At 43.8% G+C, this 19,040-nt stretch overlaps 1 protein-coding gene across 2 annotated transcripts in view; it reads right to left on the reverse strand.

The window, feature by feature from the left end:
• slc4a3 (solute carrier family 4 member 3) overlaps window positions 1-17,575 on the reverse strand; it is a 29,238-nt gene extending 11,663 nt beyond the window's left edge. Inside the window, exons 1-7 of one of the 2 annotated variants that reach the window (XM_034573566.1) lie at window positions 17,420-17,575; window positions 12,626-12,811; window positions 12,468-12,567; window positions 7,606-7,774; window positions 6,816-7,072; window positions 6,453-6,643; window positions 3,922-4,148 (exon numbers count right to left, since the gene is read on the reverse strand). In XM_034573566.1, coding sequence (XP_034429457.1) covers window positions 3,922-4,148; window positions 6,453-6,643; window positions 6,816-7,072; window positions 7,606-7,774; window positions 12,468-12,521 — 898 coding nt within the window. In that variant the 5' untranslated portion in view covers window positions 12,522-12,567; window positions 12,626-12,811; window positions 17,420-17,575. Of the gene's footprint in view, window positions 1-3,921; window positions 4,149-6,452; window positions 6,644-6,815; window positions 7,073-7,605; window positions 7,775-12,467; window positions 12,581-12,620; window positions 12,812-17,419 lie in introns of both variants that reach the window. The other variant, XM_034573565.1, reaches the window with a different exon arrangement.
• Window positions 17,576-19,040: the final 1,465 nt, after the last annotated feature.

The raw sequence follows: 19,040 nt of genomic DNA on the forward strand, positions 1-19,040 counted from the left end.
TGTCGAGTATCCCAGGGGGGAGAAGCTTTACAGGTCGTCCTTGTGTGAACTTCAGCTGATTCGGACGCCCTTGTTTGTTTTCACCACTGGCAATGACAGGGTAAATAACCGTGGGTGAAAAGGACACAGATGCAGCCTTTAAAAGGCGAAGCCAAGGCCTTTTACAATTTCTTGTTCACATTAGACATTTCTGGCTTTCGAGCACATTCATAAACTTGTGACTTTTACTTCTCCAGCAGTGAGCTGGACGTGTGCAGCATCTTGATTGCTCACTGGGGCCAATGATAAGACCCACATGTACATGATTATAGCCATTTTTAAGAGGGAAACGTCCCCGTGTGAGCAACCATGTCATGTTTATAATACTCATCTCTGTGTACTTTAGAAATTAGATGAGAAGCCAAGATTGAAAAACCAAAATCCAGTAAATGTCAGAATCGTTAAGCAATATATCTTTTTGGCAGGTACCATGATGTCCACATATCTGATTTAGGATTTGTTTGTGCTTTTAGCCTGGACGAAATTCAATTTTTGCACAAATCTGATATGCAGCACATCTATAACCAAATAATCTAAAATCTAGTTTTACTCAAAACAACAGGGGAACATTTTTTGACGTATTCAGGAATAGGAATCTGCAAGAGCCCACAAATCTGGATTTACGATGTCAGTCAGGCAGCAGACATGCCATGAACCTCTGAAATGAGTGTTTCCACATTTAAGTGATCAATATATGCATGAAATATAGAAAACAGGAAAGTGACGGTCAGATATTTCCCCATAAAAAAACAGTATCCGCCCTTTCCCATATGCATTTGTCCTGGCAAAGCAGTGTTTATCTAAATGCTAATTTAGCTAATTTAAACGCTCAGGCTAATCAGGTGTTTATCTTTGTTGTGTGTGATATCAGGCTGATATTGGTTATTCAGAATTAAAGTATAGCTGAGACTCATGGGCAGTTCATTAGTATTGTCAGTAATTGTCATTTCATACAAAGCCACAACTAGCAACCTCATGGTGGCTATAAAGAAAATGTCAGAGGGTCAACAAAGTCATGATGGTTCCTCCCCTGGGGACCAGCAATCTATGTAGTAGTTATCAAAAGGGTTCAGTATTGACTCGTGGATCAATGGATCCTCTCCATGAGAGTGATGAAAAATAAACCTCAAATATCACTATCATGCTATTAGCTTGATATGCTATGACTATAAGAGAAACAAGCATATGTTATTCAAAATGTGAGACAGAGTCAAGTTATAGTTAAATCCCTGTGTCACATTTTTATAAATACAGGAACTAGGTGTCCAGTGTTTTCAGCTACAACTGAACCCCACAATCAATCAGTACTTAAACGTCCTCAGAAACCTCAGGTTGCTCTCTTCTCGTCCATCGTGTTGGAATCTAACTTCTCCAGCCTCACAGGACTAATGTGCTGTTTCCAGATGGGAATACAAAGAGCAGAACCACACACAGTTTGTCAATGAAATGTCTTTCTGCTCTAGCTGTGGCTGAGCCCAAAGCCAAATGGGCGCCACTGGATCAATAGGGAAGCAGGAAGCAGCACCAGTCGAGCACCGCGTCAATTCGCTCGATACTGTGGACAACCGTGTTCTGGTTGTGGCCATGAATAAGCTCCGTATTACCATTAATCAAGCTAGCAGTGGGCTGCGATCAATGGAAACACATGAACTCCCATCCATTGATCTACATGTAAAAATAGTATAAAACGCTGATGCAAATGAGTTTCCCATCGCGTTGTGATTGCATCACGAGCTCAGACGCTTGACGTAACTTTCACTACCTTCCTACGAGTGTGATTTAAAACCCTTTCACCGAATGGACAGAAATGTAATGCTACTAAAGCAAGAGGTGGAGGTGAATCTCCACAGACACAGAACTTACGGGTGGGCTCGACAGGCGACCCCAGCTGAGTGTGGATCGACTCAAGCAAGTCATAGTCATCAAAATCCAAAACGAACTCTTCCAAGTCCTCAAGCCCAGCCACATTGGACAGAGAGCTGTGGTGCTCGCGCTGGTGCTGCTTCGGAGTGCCCTTCTGGACACTGCTCTGATGGTCCGCTGGTCCGTGGTGGTCTGCGTCAAGCTGGTTATCACAGTTCTCCTGCCCCTGGTTCTCCTTTCCCTCAATGTCTGTCATCTCCACGGTCGGTACCTCCTCCTATCCTCCTCTCTCTGAGTGGACACGCTGCTCATCCAGGGCTTCCAGCTGTCAGACGCCGTTGCTCGCCCTGGGTCCCCGTTCCAAAGAGCCTGGGTCCACCAGCCTGCCTCTTCGTACTGGCTGTGCAAAATAACGTGTGTCCGAAATAACCAAGAAAAACGAAAAGCTCTGGGTCTTCAACTTCTGAATATTCAATTCTGAAGCAGAAAATCAGAACTTTGAGAGGATTTGAAAATATCCACCTCCACCAAGACCAAACAAAAATACAAAATTGGAGCTAGACCCTCGGGCAGAATTCCTCTGTTGGATCCACGATCAGAAAGATGCATAAATGGTTCAAACACTCACTGCCTGAAACCCCGAGAGCGAGTTTTGAGAAGGGACGGTCTACTTTGTGGGACACGCCTGTCAACTGAACGGTGGTGCCGCCCTTTTTTAATGATGTCCACATCCCATTGATCCACTGGGAGAGTAACATGAAGTGGGGTTGATGCCTCTCGTCTCGATGGGGCCACCATCACTTTCCAACCACGTGATGCATCGGGGGGTTAAAGTCAGGATCCAATGGTTGACAAAGCAAATTTCATTAATCCGAAAAAGGGCACATGAACACCACACAGACACATATATACTGAGAAACCATAATAGAATAATGTGATAACACCTATAGGGAGTCAGCTCCCCCACTCTGCCTTGAGAGATATCACGTTGGTAATTATCACAGCGGGCTGCACCATCCCTGTCCCTGCGTTTCCATAGAAACCATGTGTGGCCTGAGGAGTCGAGGTCTGACTGGACTCCAACAGGTGTGAGTCAAACATTAAGCTGGGATCTGGATACAGTGTCTGTGTTTGTATGCATACATTCAATTTATGTGTGTGTGTCGCTTCAAGACAGTTTTTACGGATGATATACAAAAGGGTCTACGTCATTCAGCCTTTTCTTTTTAGCCAGGAGAAACATTCACCTCCTTCTTCAAGCTTAAGCTTTCGATAACAAAATCTCTAAAGATCCAGACAGATACTGTGATGAAGACCAAACCCTCATTCACATCAGGACTTCACACCTAAGAGGAAGACCCCCTGTTTTAAACTGAGAGCACGGAAAGAACCAAAAATAGCCAGAGTGGAACAGAGAGACATAAAGTGGTTGATACACGCGGCCTGTCAATGTTCCCTCCCTGCAAATCCGATAGCTTGTTTTGAGCGACTCTGGTTGCCCTGTTTTGTGTTTCCAGATCCTAAACAGTCAATGATTACTGTGCTCTGGTAAAGCAGGAAAGGCCAGGGGCAGGGTCGCTGCTGAAGGGGAATCGACTGCAGCCTCTGTTAATTAAAGCCCCTGGATGCTGGGAGAGAGAGTTTCTCTCCGGCCACACGAGCTCCTGACTCCTCGTCAACCTCCTCTTCTCTGTTTTTCTGATTTTACTCTTTTCTTTCCTGCTCATTCTTTCTTTTTTAACTCGTATAAAAAGCAGATACATCTTATTCTTTGTGTTTTATGAACCATTTAAAGTGTTGTGTATGCAAACAAGACAAGTGTGTAGTGATACGTGTCATCGCCAGTAGAGGGAACTGAACTGTACAAAAATGCTCCAACAAAAACATCTTGTGTTATATCTGGACCTTTAGCCACAAAGTGTGTGTAGTTTTATTTCCCTTGGTCCGATTTAATGTCTAAATAAATCTGTCTACTTCTGTTACTGTTCGTTTTCACATCTCTCACTACACCTTCCTTACTTTTCATGTCATCCAGATCAGCACTGGCCAACATCTGGGCCTCCGCCTCATCAGTGGGCACCTGCTGGTAGACAGCGGTCTCCAGAGCGGTCATGCTCCCGATGCAGATTCGCTCCCGCAGGTCGTAGTTGCTCCGCTGGGCGCCCGCCAGGCGATGGTGGACGGGCTTCCTGCGGAACCAGCCGCAGGCCGTGGTGGAAGTTGAGGGGTCCGATCCCGGGGGAACACTGACAAGGAGCGAAGAGAGAGAGAGAGATATGGATGAGAGGCATTAACAACACATGATTATTAAATGTTTAAATGATTTGCTTTGAAATGGAAATGTCCAGATCCTATGTGCTCGGCCTGATTACTGTGAGTAATGCAGACATCAAATCCCCAACATCTCAGTCAATGTCCAGGGACAAGACAAAATAAGATGATCTTGAAGATGACCGGATGCAAGTATAAAAAAACACTGCTAATTCCTTTTCCTTGTGCTCGTTTGCACATGTCATGTATTTGAATGTGCAGGTGCTGAATTAAACTCAAAGACAGAGCACCACTCTGCCCATTATTCAACAGAAATTTGCCACCTCAAACTCGGCGTTGTCGGCAGGATCACGTGGGAGAGAGGAATTCTGGAACTCAGGGCTGAAGGTAAAGACTGTGCAACCATCAGTAAGGCTAGAGAAGTGACGGTAGACGCTTATACGACAGTGATAAGGAAAATGTCACCACAGCTTCAGGTGACATTAGAACATTTCGCCAAAGTTGCAAACAAAGTTTCTCTATGATGTGCCTCTCTGTTGTATTTCTACGAGTCCACCAGCAGAGGGCTTCCCCACACAGCAGCAGGCCAGGATCTCCTCATGGAGCCTCTGAGTCATCCCCCGGCTGCATTCATCCACACACAGCATCACACAGCACAGGCATGATGGGGTTTATGCGTTTTTAACAACCAGGCATTAGCAGAAAAAAAAAAAACCTGAATCACCATGGAGACCCTGACCTCCCAGGAGCAAACACCATGCATAATTCAAGGCTTCACCAAATAATTCATATTGTGATGGTTCTGCATGTTTCCTGAACAGATGGGTCTTCTCTTGACCATTAGTGGATCACAAGTAGCTTAAGAACGGTATCGATTGTCTGTTTGAAGCTGCTCCTGTTCACAAGGAAACACTCGAGCTGCTAATGTAAAGTCCACATGCATCTAAAAGGTAAAGCATCTGATTGTGATAGGAACAGAGACAACTGGGTGTTTACTTCAGGTTTGTGCTGCTTGTGGCTCAGAGACGCACGTGCCTCAGTGAATGTGATGGACGCGTTCAGTTCCAAATTTAGAAGGAACAAAATATTAAATAAATCATCTTTAATCCAGTGTCTTCTTCTATTATACAATTAGCTGACAAAACACTTATTTCTGACTCAATATAAGCATCCCCCCCCCCCCCCCCCCCCCCCCCCCCCCCCACACACACACACACACACACACACACACACACACACACACACACACACACACACACACACACACACAAACACTCAAATATTGAATCTAAAGTGTTGATGAGCTGGGCGCACTGGGCAATGTGGATGAATATTTCTAAGTAAATAACAACCACCAAGTGTTTAGCCGAGCCTCAGTATAATTAGTACTTTATATGTGAAAATGTATCACGTGGGGGGGGGGCAGTCTGAATGGGCCTGATGCTGCTGATAGAATCAATAATGAAGCCGCAGCCTATAAACTTGTGTTTACATCAAATAACCAAAGCTAATTGTTTAAAAGTGGGATGTCTCATATAATCACGAGGCTCAGTTATGATTTGATCATCTTCTGCATTTTAAACTTTCAAAAATAGCTTATTGTGTTGATATTCCCTTTTATTATGATACACGGTTCATTCTATGAGAAGACATTCCATCAAAAATCAATAGTTGTGCATTGCAGTGTGCCTACTTTGTCCCCCCCCTCAGGAAATCAATCAGGAATCGCTATGCAAATCAATAAAGACTCCGTCTGATGAGCAGCACAGCTGTTGTATCTATTAAATCTTATCAGCTCCAACAATCATCCAGCACTGTACAGCTCTACAGAGGGTTTCACCATCTCTAACTCATGTGTTCGGTCATATTGGCCACAGCTGTGCTTCACTGCTCACACCCACCTGTTCCCAGCCACAACAGGAAGCAGCTCTAGCTTTCTATTAAACCCACTGAGCAGACCAGCACAGACAGAAACACTTAGCCACGAACCAATCTCACAGCCCATTGGCTCCTGTACATTCAAAACCTGTTCGTAGAGACAAGCCACTGGCTACTGTTCACTTAGCAGCTACAGACCCAGGCATTTTCCTGGAAAGTTGATGAAGAGAAAGAGAAAGAGTCTGAAGAAAAGTGAATATTAGATTTCACACACAACTGCAGATTAATGCTGATGCTGTAGCAAACATAATTAGGTGTTTATAGCTGGTTCTCTTGGCCAAAACTTTCATTTATAACAGATTAAACCTGTTTTCAACACCTGAGATGTTGTGATACCGTACCTGTTGCAATCCACCTCCTCCCCATCCAGCTCCTCATCCTGTCTAGGAGCAGCACTCCCCCCGTTGTGAGCCGCTCCCTCTATCGGCGTGACTTCAGCTTTCCCCGACGACGACGACCGCTCTTCATTTTCCGTGTGGACGGTAGAGAGTGGAAGGGGCTCCTCCAAGTCCTCTTGGCTCCCCAAACTAAACTGAGAGGAAAAGGAAGATCAGTGAGAGGAGTGGAATGTGCTAACGTGTAGCTAAGAGTAGGCTGTTGAAACCACTGGTGTTAGTGGTACCATTAAGCCTAAGCACTCAATTCCACACAGGTTACCACCTTGATACCCTAAATAAAACCACAGCCCTTCAGTCTTATTTTACCTGTGGCTGCATGCCAGGTAGCTCTGTGGGCGTGGCGGCCGCCCCCAGTCCGTCGGTCTCAGACTCCGCCTCCTCCTCGTCTACCTCCTGGATTGTGGGCGTAACATCGGAGGGGGGCAGAGAAGTCTTTCTTTTCTTCCGTTTCTTTTTGCGTCTTCTGTCCGCGCTGTGCACCCGCTTGCGTAGCCGCTGGGGCAGCGGCAGGGGCAGGTGGGCGGACAGGGGGTGGTGCGTGTGGTGGAATGTGTGTCTGTGATCTGCGTTGAAAACATCACACACAAGGTCAGAAATACATCACGATATACAATTCAGTGTCCTTTTAAAAATGTGTATTACAGCTGCAGAGCTTAGTTTGAGTTTGACGTGTAGGCACCGACCATATTACGTAAATTAATTCAAGTCTTTTCAGCACACGTTTAAATCCTAATTTCTTAAGCATTGGTTTTTGAATCCATTAAATACAAAAAAGGAACAAGTGGTCTGAGATGCTCCCTCTCCTCCTGACTTTCCATTTTGTTTCTTGTCATGATTCATTTCAGATTTAATTGTCGATTAAAAATGATTCTGATCCAATAAAGAGAAATGGGGCTGTGTATTTTCAGTGTGAATAATTGACTGCAGTGCTTTTCAAATTGAGCAGAATCATTCCAATAATGGACAAACAGTAATAAAGAGGATAAAGGTGCATAGCAGATATTTTTCTCCGCCCTCTTTTTTAATTAGAAAACCTATTTTTATAGAAACTGGATGCATAATTGCAGGTAAGATATGGAAACGGTGCTTTTCTTACTCTCAAAGTCTTTCTCAGTGTAGTGTCGGCCCATCTTGTCTCCACTGGTAGAAGCAGAGTCACCAAAAATGTCCCCAAAGCGCTCCACAGACAGCGCCTTCTCCCAGTTCTCCTCCTCCTCCTCCTCGTCCTCCAGAGATCCTTCCTCATCTTCCTCCTCCACTTTCACCTGGAGAAGAATGGTGGAAAGGAAAAAGACTTTTACAATTTGACAGAAATCAGGGAGAACTCAGGAGAATCTGCCTTTTTACAAATAAGTAAGGCCTGTTCATCAAACCGCAAAAGGAGCAGATTCATGCTATGTGAAAGTAAAATGTAAATCCCTTAAGAACACAGAACAACATTGTGTCCACAATATAGAGACTTTGTTTAAACACACTGCATCCAACTACTTCAAATTGAAATATGTGGATGGGAACAAAATCAGATTCTAACAATGCTTTTTATTGTTACCACCCACATTTAAGTGGTTTTGCTTCGTGTGTAAATGTCAAAAATGTATTTTGAGATGATTCCACGGTACAACAGGCACAACATGTCTGTATTTCCTCAGCTTCATGAAGGGAGGACATCAAATCAATACGACAAAGTGCTAAGCAGAACAGAGCTAATGCACTAGACGGCCCCTGGAGACAGTTGAGGCTGAAGGGAGTGTCCTGCCGGAGCCATGTGGGGCCTCTGATAGGTCAGATCACTGGGACAGGACGCTTCCTCTGCCTCACATTGGTGCTGGCACGGTGAGCACGCCGGCTACAGCTCTGTGGTCTCAGATGTCTCTGTGCCAGGGCTCCATTACCTCCTAATTACCAGTGGGTTGAAGGGACAGGACACGTTTAATGATCGGAGCTACCTATCTGCACAGGGCCGAAGGCAGATATAAAGCCAGACCTGATATAAAAGAGGGAATTTTAAATTGATTGAGCTGTAAAAGACTGTTTTTCGCACAAACCAAACCAATTTTCTGATTAATTCCAGCCTCTTACATCGTGACATCCTGTCCTTTTCAGAGTAAAACCGTGACTTCATGAGAGGGAACGCTACTCCCCACCTGAGACAGCTATTAGTCGTGGAAACCTGCTTGTGCTTTGCTCACGCTCCAACTGGAGCAAATGGCTCGATGCTCTTTCATGTCAGCTTTGAAGTCGGGCGGAGTGGAGGGGCCACAGGAGGAGGAGGGCACACCCCCCCCCCACCCCCCCCCCCCCCCCCCCCCCACCCCAGCCCAGGTGGTGGAGGAACTATGTGAATAGTGAACTTATCGTGCCTGAAAGTCCAGATCAAGGTCAGGTGTCCGTCTGACCTTGTGTTGTTAATCCGGCGAGTAGTAGTCTCTCTGTTCGAATGGAGAAACTGAATGAAGTGGTTTATTTTGAGAGTTGCCACTGGTCTGTGTCTGGAGGCTTCAGTAAGAACGAGAACAGTCCGGTGGTCTGAGCTGAGCTGCTGTTAAAACCTGTCTTAGCTTTTCTCATCAACTGTCCAGCTCATACTACAACATTAATATTTCATATTTAAAGGAATTGCTGAGCCAGATAGACACATTCAAATATTTATTAGCTGCTGACTTACTCTCTGTGTGTGTGTGTGTGTGTGTGTGTGTGTGTGTGTGTGTGTGTGTGTGTGTGTGTGTGTGTGTGTGTGTGTGTGTGTGAGAGAGAGATCAAAGACCCTCACTTTAGTGATCAAGAAGTCTGGTATATTTAGATTATTTCTGTCCATGATCAGGTTTATTCAAAGGGTAAGAATTACTGTTACTGTCAGGATCTCGGCTGTGCCTCTCTCTCTCTCTCTCTCTCTCTCTCTCTCTCTCTCTCTCTCTCTCTCTCTCTCTCTCTCTCTCTCTCTCTCTCTCTCTCTCTCTCTCGTGCTGAGTGGGAGTGTGTGTGTGTGAGTGGCAGGTATCTAAAGGGGCGTGGCTGACCCAATTCTCCACTGTAAACCTGTGAAGCATCAAGCAGAGATATCAACAGGGCTCCAAGAATCAGGAGATACAGACACTGTCTGTTTATCACCTGCAACCACTCCTGGCTGCACTGCTGTGTCCTGCCTCAAAACTCACCTGCCACTCAGCCCTGCAGCGCTTTGTGTCACCTCTCCACCCCCCCTCTTCTAAACTCAACTCTCAGGATTATGATAAATATGATCCAGATTCAGACGTTATAACCTACAGTGTGTATCGTGTCACCTGTGAGCACTGAGCTCCAATGCAACACCAACATACTTAGTTTCCAGTTAAACCCCAGACCTCTCAATTTAAAACAAATGATCTGAAGACATGACCAAAACCGCCAGCACCCGTGAAGCGTCTCCTCACAAACTGCAGCTGATGCGAGCCGGTCATAGCTGCTGATGTTTCTGTGGCAACCAGAGGAGAGTTTAATATCCTCCTCACACATTTTCCTCCACCTCAGTCTGTCATCGTCCCGAGTGGCATCGTTAACCTATAGGCGGTAATGGTGCAAAGATGCTGACGTGTCTCTATGGATGCAGTGTATGTGTGCGGTTATTCTAAGTACAGAGTAATTGAGGGGGGGGACATTTAAGGGTCCACTCATGTAACGTTGAGCCCTTTTTATTTCCTTCAGCAGTGGCACAATATGCTTTGCACTGCGGATAACATGGTCCCCACTGCGCATCATGACACATCAGCTCGTTATCCCTGAGAACACAAGCTAATCTGTTTCACTTGAATAACAGATAGAACGCACTCGGCAGGACGAGAGCATTTCTCACAGATCCACGTGTGACTCACGGCTGTGCTGAGACACTGGAGGGAACAATTCGGTTTTTAATTGACAAGTCATTGCACTTTTCAGTCCAGATAATCATCTTGTCTTCGCATGATGAAATTCTCTCACTTTATCGTTTCTGCAGAGACAAATACCATCGTCGTACTAGTGTTGACACATTTTAAAGACTAAAGTAAATCATCTTATTGGAATCTCTGCTGTTTTGCTGGTAAAATAAATCTGTGAAGAATTTGAATTTGAGTTCCTCTCCTTCTTCAGAGGAAGAATTATGATTATATCAAACTGGTCTGTAAAATCTGATAAAACTGAATTTTATATATATATGTTTATTTCATTCATCAACCAAATAAAACAATTGAAATGCAAACAAAAAATCTCAAATCTTCAATGAAAAGGAGCAGAAAGAAGAATAATCTAATATAATCTGCCCCTCTTATTGTTTTATTGAGGATTATGTTTAAACCTTAAGCACATCTTACTGAAATTCCTTTTTCAACCATAGTGCAACAATATAAAATGTCAATAGAAACATAAACCTGTTCTTTGTTCTTGACATTTATGATACACAGGCTGTTTCAAAGAGCAGGATTCGCCTGAGGGTTAGAATACTATTATAGCCAAATGCTTCCTTTTGAAAAACCGTCTCTATCTGGAAAGATGCACAACTTGGCAACACCAAATCCAACACATTCTCAGCTCCCAGTAGCCTCCAGCATGCATGTGATCCACAGGAATTGCTCACTGGTCGATGATAAAGAAGCTGCTTGGCAGCTGATTGGTGTGAAGATTGTGAAAATGTGTCACAGTATCTGCTCCTGCAGCTGAGGGCCGAGTTAACACTGGATCCAAAACCATTTCAAAGCTTTGTGTCAAACAAGCATTTGAAGACTTGTTTTGTCGCTTCACTTTCTAGTCTGAAGCTTTCAGCCAAGCTGCCACCGTTAATGTTCCGAGTGGAATCTGCAGCTCGAAATGACCCTTTTACAGGCTCACTGAGAATTATTCCATTGTACAAACTGACACAGTCGCGTCTGCTACACACTCATACTCCAGATATCTCTGTGTTCGCAAAGGTCTGGGAATCTTTTTGTAAAATCTTCTGCGTAAGACATCAGCTGCAGCCTGAGTTCTCCTCTCACCAGCTTCCAGAAAACGTCCATAACACACCTTAGCACCTTAGCATGTCCATATTTCCATCCTAAAGACTTCACAGTCACAGTGCTTTGCAAGAGGAAACCTTAACATCTCTTACCATCACATCCCACATTGCAAACCAGCACTGCTGCTAGTGTGTACAGTGTTGTATTTTTATTATTCATATTGCAAATAGACCAGACAGTTAAATCCAGTCCAGGTGTCAGGAAAATATGCCTCGAATGCTGTTGTTGCCAATAGAGCATAAGATTACTCTTCTATTCCTTTTTCGTATACTTTACACATTATATTAAAGTATTTGCATCAAATAAATGAGAAAAAATCTGTGTGTTTTCCAATTTGAAACCTTTTTCCTTTGCCTTTCCCCCAAGTCCACTTTTTATGTTATAAGCTCAGCTCACTCTTGGAAAGAAAATAAATAAGCATATTTTCAAAAATACACATTTCAACTCAATGAATTAAAACTAAATAAAAAATTCATCCCTCTTTTGTCAAAAAGAGTTTCTATATAGAAATCAAATGTGTACAAGGAATAAACACGACTATAAACACACAGAACTGTAAGAACCTGCGTCACATTGCTTGCTCATGGGACTCATGGGTCGTTTGTGAGCGCTCTCGGGTTTAATGAGGTCAATTCAAATCAAACGGAAAGCTGTTGCCTTTTTTCACAAGGTTGGACCTTCCAAAGCACTGGGGAGGACAGTGAACCTCCTGAGGGAGCTGCTGGAGAAAAGACAGCAGAATCCTCCCAGGGCAGCACTAACTGGCTGCGGAGGAAATAAAGCACAAGTGGTTTTCTTTGTTTTCAAAAGTTACGTTTGAGAAATTTTGATTTAAGACTTCTTAAATTCTTCCAAATGGAAAGAAGCCACAACCCTTGTGTCTGTTTCATGTGTTTTAAATCATTTTTACTACATTCATCTTTTAAAAAACATTAAAAAAAAAGAATTGTACCTGTTGTAGATTGATCAGCACGTCTATCTCAGGGGCATGACCTCCTGTCGCCATGGGGCCTGGCGTGCAGCTAGTCGGTAAAGAGTAGATCGCAGGGGACTGGCAGGGTAAGTCTTAGTGGGAGAGAAGGAACGAAGTAAGGTGCTGCTGTGGAGGATGGCGGGGGTGGCAGGGGGTCAGGTGTAGGAGTCGGGGGGGGGGGGGGGCTAGTGAGGTTGGGCGAGGGGACTTATCATAAGAGGGAAGAAGGGGAAGGTGCTAAGCAGCAGGAACTTGGGGGGGGATGGAGCTCAGCCCTTCTCTTTCACGGCTGGAGATCCAGGACGCCCTTGGGGTGGCATAACCTGCAGAAAGGACAGGAAACACTGAATTACTATAGTATGAATACAAATATGGAACATATTGACAGTAACCAAACACAATGTACTTCAAACCCTATTAAACGATCTATGTATTCTGTTGGAAATTAGTTCAACACATATAAAGACACTAGATGCTGTAATAAATCAAGCAGCTAACTCTGATGCATCGTGACATTTCACATCTGCTTCCACCCACAAGATGGTATTTGAGTTGATTTTATGAATAAACGTATGATCCTCGTGTCTGTGTGATGTTTTTATCAGTTGCTATGGCGATAAAGCCGGGTGACAAGCAGCAAGAGTATCTGGAAAACCTTAAAAATAAAGAAGACAGTTTGCTTTTCTACGGGGTTGATGTCATACAATGGATCATTAAAAAAACTTTTACGGATTAAACAAACATCACGATTACAGAGATTTTAGAGGTGCTGGCGTGCAGACTTTGAAAAGCACACACACACACACACACACACACACACACACAAACACACACACACACACACACACACACACACACACACACACACAGACACAAACAAACAAGAGAGGGCACCTTAGGTCTGCTTCATTATCCTGATGATGCCAAAATAGACGCCACTGATTATTCTGGTTTTAATGTGGAGGACAACACGCCGTCTGTCATTTGTCTGGGCAGTGGGAGAGGTCACCATTTACCAAAGATCTACAGAGTTTCTGCTTCTTCTGCTTGTTGAGTTAATTAAATCAATTTGTGGTTAAGTGGCAAATTGACCAGAACATAATGAAGAGTTATTCCATTCAACTGGCTGCATGAAGAAGTTAAAAGTGTGGAGTTTGTGTGAGTCATTGTGTGCAAGCAGGTGGCAACAAAATTGTATATATTAGACTGAGTGAAGCACCCAAACAGCATTTGAATAATAGGTGGTCTGCACATGAATAAGTCATGGAAACTGACGTGATATAACTGACGAATCCCAAATGGCCGGCTCGGGTTTGGGAGCTGCTGTTTTCCCACTGTCACAAAAAAAAAAGAAAAAAAGAAGAGAGGCTTGGACATCTGTCTCGGTTTTATTCCGCTGACTCATTCGCTCCCTCTGAGAGATTTGCAGCTGTCTCATCGCCGGCATGCTGCACAAAGCCCTGCACACATAAAGGTGCTGTGGTGAGATGCAGCACAGTTTGGGGAGTTACCTCTTTACTGTGCACAAAATGTCACGGTTACAAGGCAGCTACAGAGATGAGCTACAGTGAGCTACTGGGTCCGTTAATGCAGCAAGAATGTTGATTGTTTAATTGTGCAGAATCATCTTAGTGCACAAGCTTAGTTGGTGACACATATTACAAAGTAAATCAGGTTTGTATCGACAGCTCAATAAACAGCATTGACTTGTATCCTAACCCTGCGTAGAGTTGCCCCCAGAGACTCAACTATTCTGAGCATCTCCCACATCGCGGAACGTTTCTGTCGACTCACTAGCATGTCATCTAGAGGGAAATATGCTCTGCTCACATTGCAGGGCCCGGGTGTCATCCTGACTGCCCACCAGTGGAGTGTGTGATCACCTCGGTCAGAGCTGAGCAAGCTCATTCCCACCCTAACACCACTTGAATCACTGCTACGGTGATATCGAATGTCCCGGCCCGCTCGTACCAGCAGGTAATCGGAGAGGCTCTTTGAGTGTGTGAAGGGGACGCTGACATGCATAGGTGACGCACGTTAATAATGTTCTGGTGGGAGGTCGGGAGCAGCTGAGGATGTCGACACAAAACAGACCCAAAAAAAAGGTAACACAACGAGAAACAACACTTTCCTGAGATGGAAAGTACAAATATTTGAACTGTATTTTACCTTTATGTTAGTATTTACATTTTACAGTGCATTATGTTATTATGTTATCTGTAAATGAATTAAATATATATATTTGTGGCTGTCCACACGTCTGCAACACATGAGGTCTGTGTCCATGTGAATATGATGGGGTGGGATGATGAGCACTAAAACGTGTGTGTGTGTGTGTGTGTGTGTGTGTGTGTGTGTGTGTGTGTGTGTGTGTGATAAGATGTTGTAATCAAACAGCTGCTATAGAAAAAAAGTGCATAATAAGTGGTGAGGTGACTACAACTTTTTCCCCAGCAGCCCTGAATCCACAGCAAATATGTATTTCCATGTAACTAGTATCATCTGTACTGCATCAAAGAAAGTGGAGAATCATTACTTCAGATCAGAAACCGAACTAGAATGAGTCTTGGCCTCAGAGCACAGACATCTTGCAGAGTTTCACAGTACATACTGAGTAACGTTGACACAATTTCACTCACAGATCAGCGGGAGAGTGTGAGATCTGCTGCAAACCACAATTAACCTGTTACACCACACAGATCCGCCTGTAGCACGACGAAGACCAACAACTCCCAGGCAGCACTGCTGATGGTCAGAAAGCAGAGACTGTATTTTAAGATGTATGACATGAGAGCTCCCCAAAAGTAAAGCCAAAGCATCTTGATCGACACCTAGTGGTTAGCTGCAGTATAAACCCTGCGTCCTTCACATTAGTGGATGGGACATGGACTAAAACTAAAAAGTCAAAAGTCAAAGTTCAGGTCAAATATATTTTTCTTGGAGATGGTTTATAATATTTTAGGTTGTTCTTATCACACTGTTTGCTCAACTGGTTTTAATTAGTTATTTGATGCTATAAAGACGGGAGGAAGCATCGTGACACTGAATCACATTTGGTCTCCAAAAGATGGGAGCATTCGTAGGGGGAATATTTTGGCTTCATTTCCGAGTAGTGGGAGGAGGTGGTAACGCATCCATCTTTATATATTGTCAGGATGTCCAGCCAGATCAAACCCAGTGTCCCCAACATCTGGCTGCAGCCATTACCATTCTGCTGTACTGGCTTGTTTGTATTTCTTCAAACAAATCCCCATCATCTTGAAAAGCGCTAATCCCAAGATGCAGCAGCAGTGTCCCTGAGAAACAGTGTCAAATGATAACATGTAAATAGCATAACGGGAGGAAAATGCCGCATGAAATACGCAGCCAGTGGCAGGTTTATACTCTCAGGCACAGCTGGCAGCTATTTTTGATGTGTCACTATATTTAGAGACAAGTGGGCAGCAAACAGAAGCTCGTAGTTTTACAAAGGCCTCAAACCTCCACACTGTGATGCTGCTGAAGATATAGACCATCTCTAAAATAAGCTTCAAAGAAAGAGTTGAATGTAGATGAAGAAGAAATATCTCTGTATGTCAATGAGTCGTTCAGTCAGACACCAGAGGAATAAAAGAGTGTTTGATGAGACTCAAACCCCAAGTTCTTTATCTATCAGCTAAAATATGTATTATAGTATCATAACTCTGAATAATAAATGAAGTAATAAAAAAAAATACCGAAGCTATGCCTAGCTTACGTTAAGCTAGCTGTTGATAGCATATTTCTAAGATGTTGGCCCGGCAGCAGAAAACAAAAAGTCTTGTTTTATTTTGCTGATCGACCTAAAAACATCCATAATATTTTTTGACCATCCTTTAAGTCGAAATCCTCATCTTTGTTGTCTCTCCTCATGTGACAGACTCTAAGATATAACTGCTGCTAATCGGAGGAGACAGAGAAATGATAAACTATAGAGATTTATATATATATGTATATGTATACACACTTAATTTGATAAACGTGGACACTGCAACGCTGTTTAACCCTGAAACTCCAGTGCGTAGGTTGGACGACAAGATTATGTTCTGTACATATACTTATTATTAACATGGCCTTTAATTACTTAATGAATCGGTTTTACCTTGAGCTACAGAGGTTAGTGCAAAAATAATAATGCTAAATATTGACAGGGTCAAACATATCACAAGGGGTCTTTACCCTTCAGTCGATTTACCTGGATTCCTACTCTTCCTTCTCATGGGTTTTCCGACCCCACGGTCTGCAGCCTCTGCTTCAGACCTGAGTGGTGCAGTGATCGATGCTCACACTCACTTCTGTAATTCCTTTTTTATAAAACATTGAGGCCGGAGCGTGTCACGTTACCAGAACCATCTGGTTTCCTCCAGAACACAAACAAGTATGAATATGAGCAGCTGCCAGGGGGGGAATCCAGTGAAGCACCTTCCCTCTCCTCAGTGGACGACGGCTGCTGAGTCATTACTACATGTGAGTGACCTTACATCCACCTCCACCCCCCCCCCACCCCCCCCACCCAGCCTCTGCATGTGTGCACTCTGCATCACCTGCAGAGCTGCTGGTCTCAGGACGATGTGCACATGCAACGACCACTATCAACACACTATGAGTACAGACACCGCCTCCGGAGCAGTGATGCTCCACCTGCACGACGGAGACGTGTGAGCCTCTCGGTGCAGCTCTGCACGGAGGCTCTCCTGCAGCATCTATTTACATGGATGCAAAAAAACTTCATCTCACAGCCCCGCGCGGTCACATGTCCTCGGCTCGGCCACATGCATGTCTTTGTTGCGTGTCCAGTGACCGTGCACCGACTCTGCATCGATTTTTTTCCCCTTCTCGACGCCTCCAAGACGCGTGCGCGCGCTTCAACATGTATTAAAAACACAGATAAACAACGTGTTCGCCGAACCTACCTGCGGTGTCGTAGAGCAGCGCCGCGGAGGAAGAGGAGGCGGAGTGAGAGCAGGAGCTGCTGCGGTGAAGCTGATCCATGGAACCTGGAGAGGACGCGACGCGCAGCCGCTGCATCCGCGAAGGATGCTCAGCGTGACCACGTGACTCCGGAGGACAACCTGCCCATGTGAAGTCACTGGTGGACAACAACAACAACAACAACAACAACAACAACAACAACACGTCCACACAGGTGGAGCACAGGGAGCTACACACACACACACACACACACACACACACACACACACACACACACACACACACACACACACACACACACACACACACGAGAAAAGATCAGAAAGAGCTAATTGTATAATGTATATTCATGAGTCACTCAGACAATCAGACTTGATTCAGGGCAGTTTTATTGCAAACAAGGCAACACAAAGCGCTTCACAGGATAAAAACAATAAAACCATTTACACCCCTCCACCCACCCCCATCCACACACACAGCAAAACAATATTAACAGTAACAGATGAAACGCTACTGTAAATTTCATAAATATGTAGATGGAGAAACACAAAAGGCACGTAAACAAAGAGATAAAGGGATGAATATAATATAATAAAATACTAAAAGAGATGAGAATAAGATAAAGATTCGATAATAAATAAGAGATGAGAAAAACATAAAGATATAATATAAAAATACTAAGAGAGATTAGAGAAAGTTGATTAAATAAAATAGTATAATATGATCATAATAAATAAAAAGAATAGCCCTACTATGATATGAATAACGAGCAAAAATCCAAGCCTGCTCATAAAAATGACAGATCTTCTTCTTTCACCTTTGTACATCCACTCCCACACATTCACAACAGAGAATTTTTTAAAGCATAAAAAAAACTGTCTCCCTGCTGGTAAACAAGTCAGTAAATATAACATTGAGATAATCATGGCATGAATATTTGGGATACAAATTATTTCCTGGAAACATGTGTCTGCAGCCAATGATTCCAAATCTTGATGATTTTCAGGTGATTATAAAGTCACCACAGATGCAGCCTCATTCAAATAAATCAAATATAGTTAAGAGTGACATCTTTCTCATCTTATGAAGGTGATGAATTGTTTGTAAAGTTCCAAAAAGTGGAAAAACAGAATGTAATGTCTGATAAAACTACATGAAACATTGTGTGAACGTGAGAGAGAGCCACTGGAACATCTTCATCAACTGGAACATCTTCATCAACTGGAACATCTTCATCAACAGATCATCAACCATGTTTGAATGTTTGAAGAAAGTCTGTGGGTCCACATGAACCTTTCCAGATGCTGATTCAAACATGTAACGGGAGGAAACAGATGTTGTATCGACTCCACTCACTCTCTCAGTCTCTGTTCAGATCATCAGGCTGTGCTGATGATCTGAGCATGCACGTGTAGGCATGCGTCTGCCAAAGTGCAATATGGATCTGCTCCACTGGAGGGTGCACTCACCTTAAAGATTAAGAGTCACTTGTACACGACGCACTGAATCTCACATCATTACAACAAAGGTGATTCAAAGCTAAAGGAATCTATCGACCTGTCCATCTATGTTCTGATCTTTGTCACAACCTTTCCTCCCTGT

The sequence above is a fragment of the Hippoglossus hippoglossus genome, chromosome 21, assembly GCF_009819705.1.
Source record: "Hippoglossus hippoglossus isolate fHipHip1 chromosome 21, fHipHip1.pri, whole genome shotgun sequence".
NCBI lineage: Eukaryota > Metazoa > Chordata > Actinopteri > Pleuronectiformes > Pleuronectidae > Hippoglossus > Hippoglossus hippoglossus.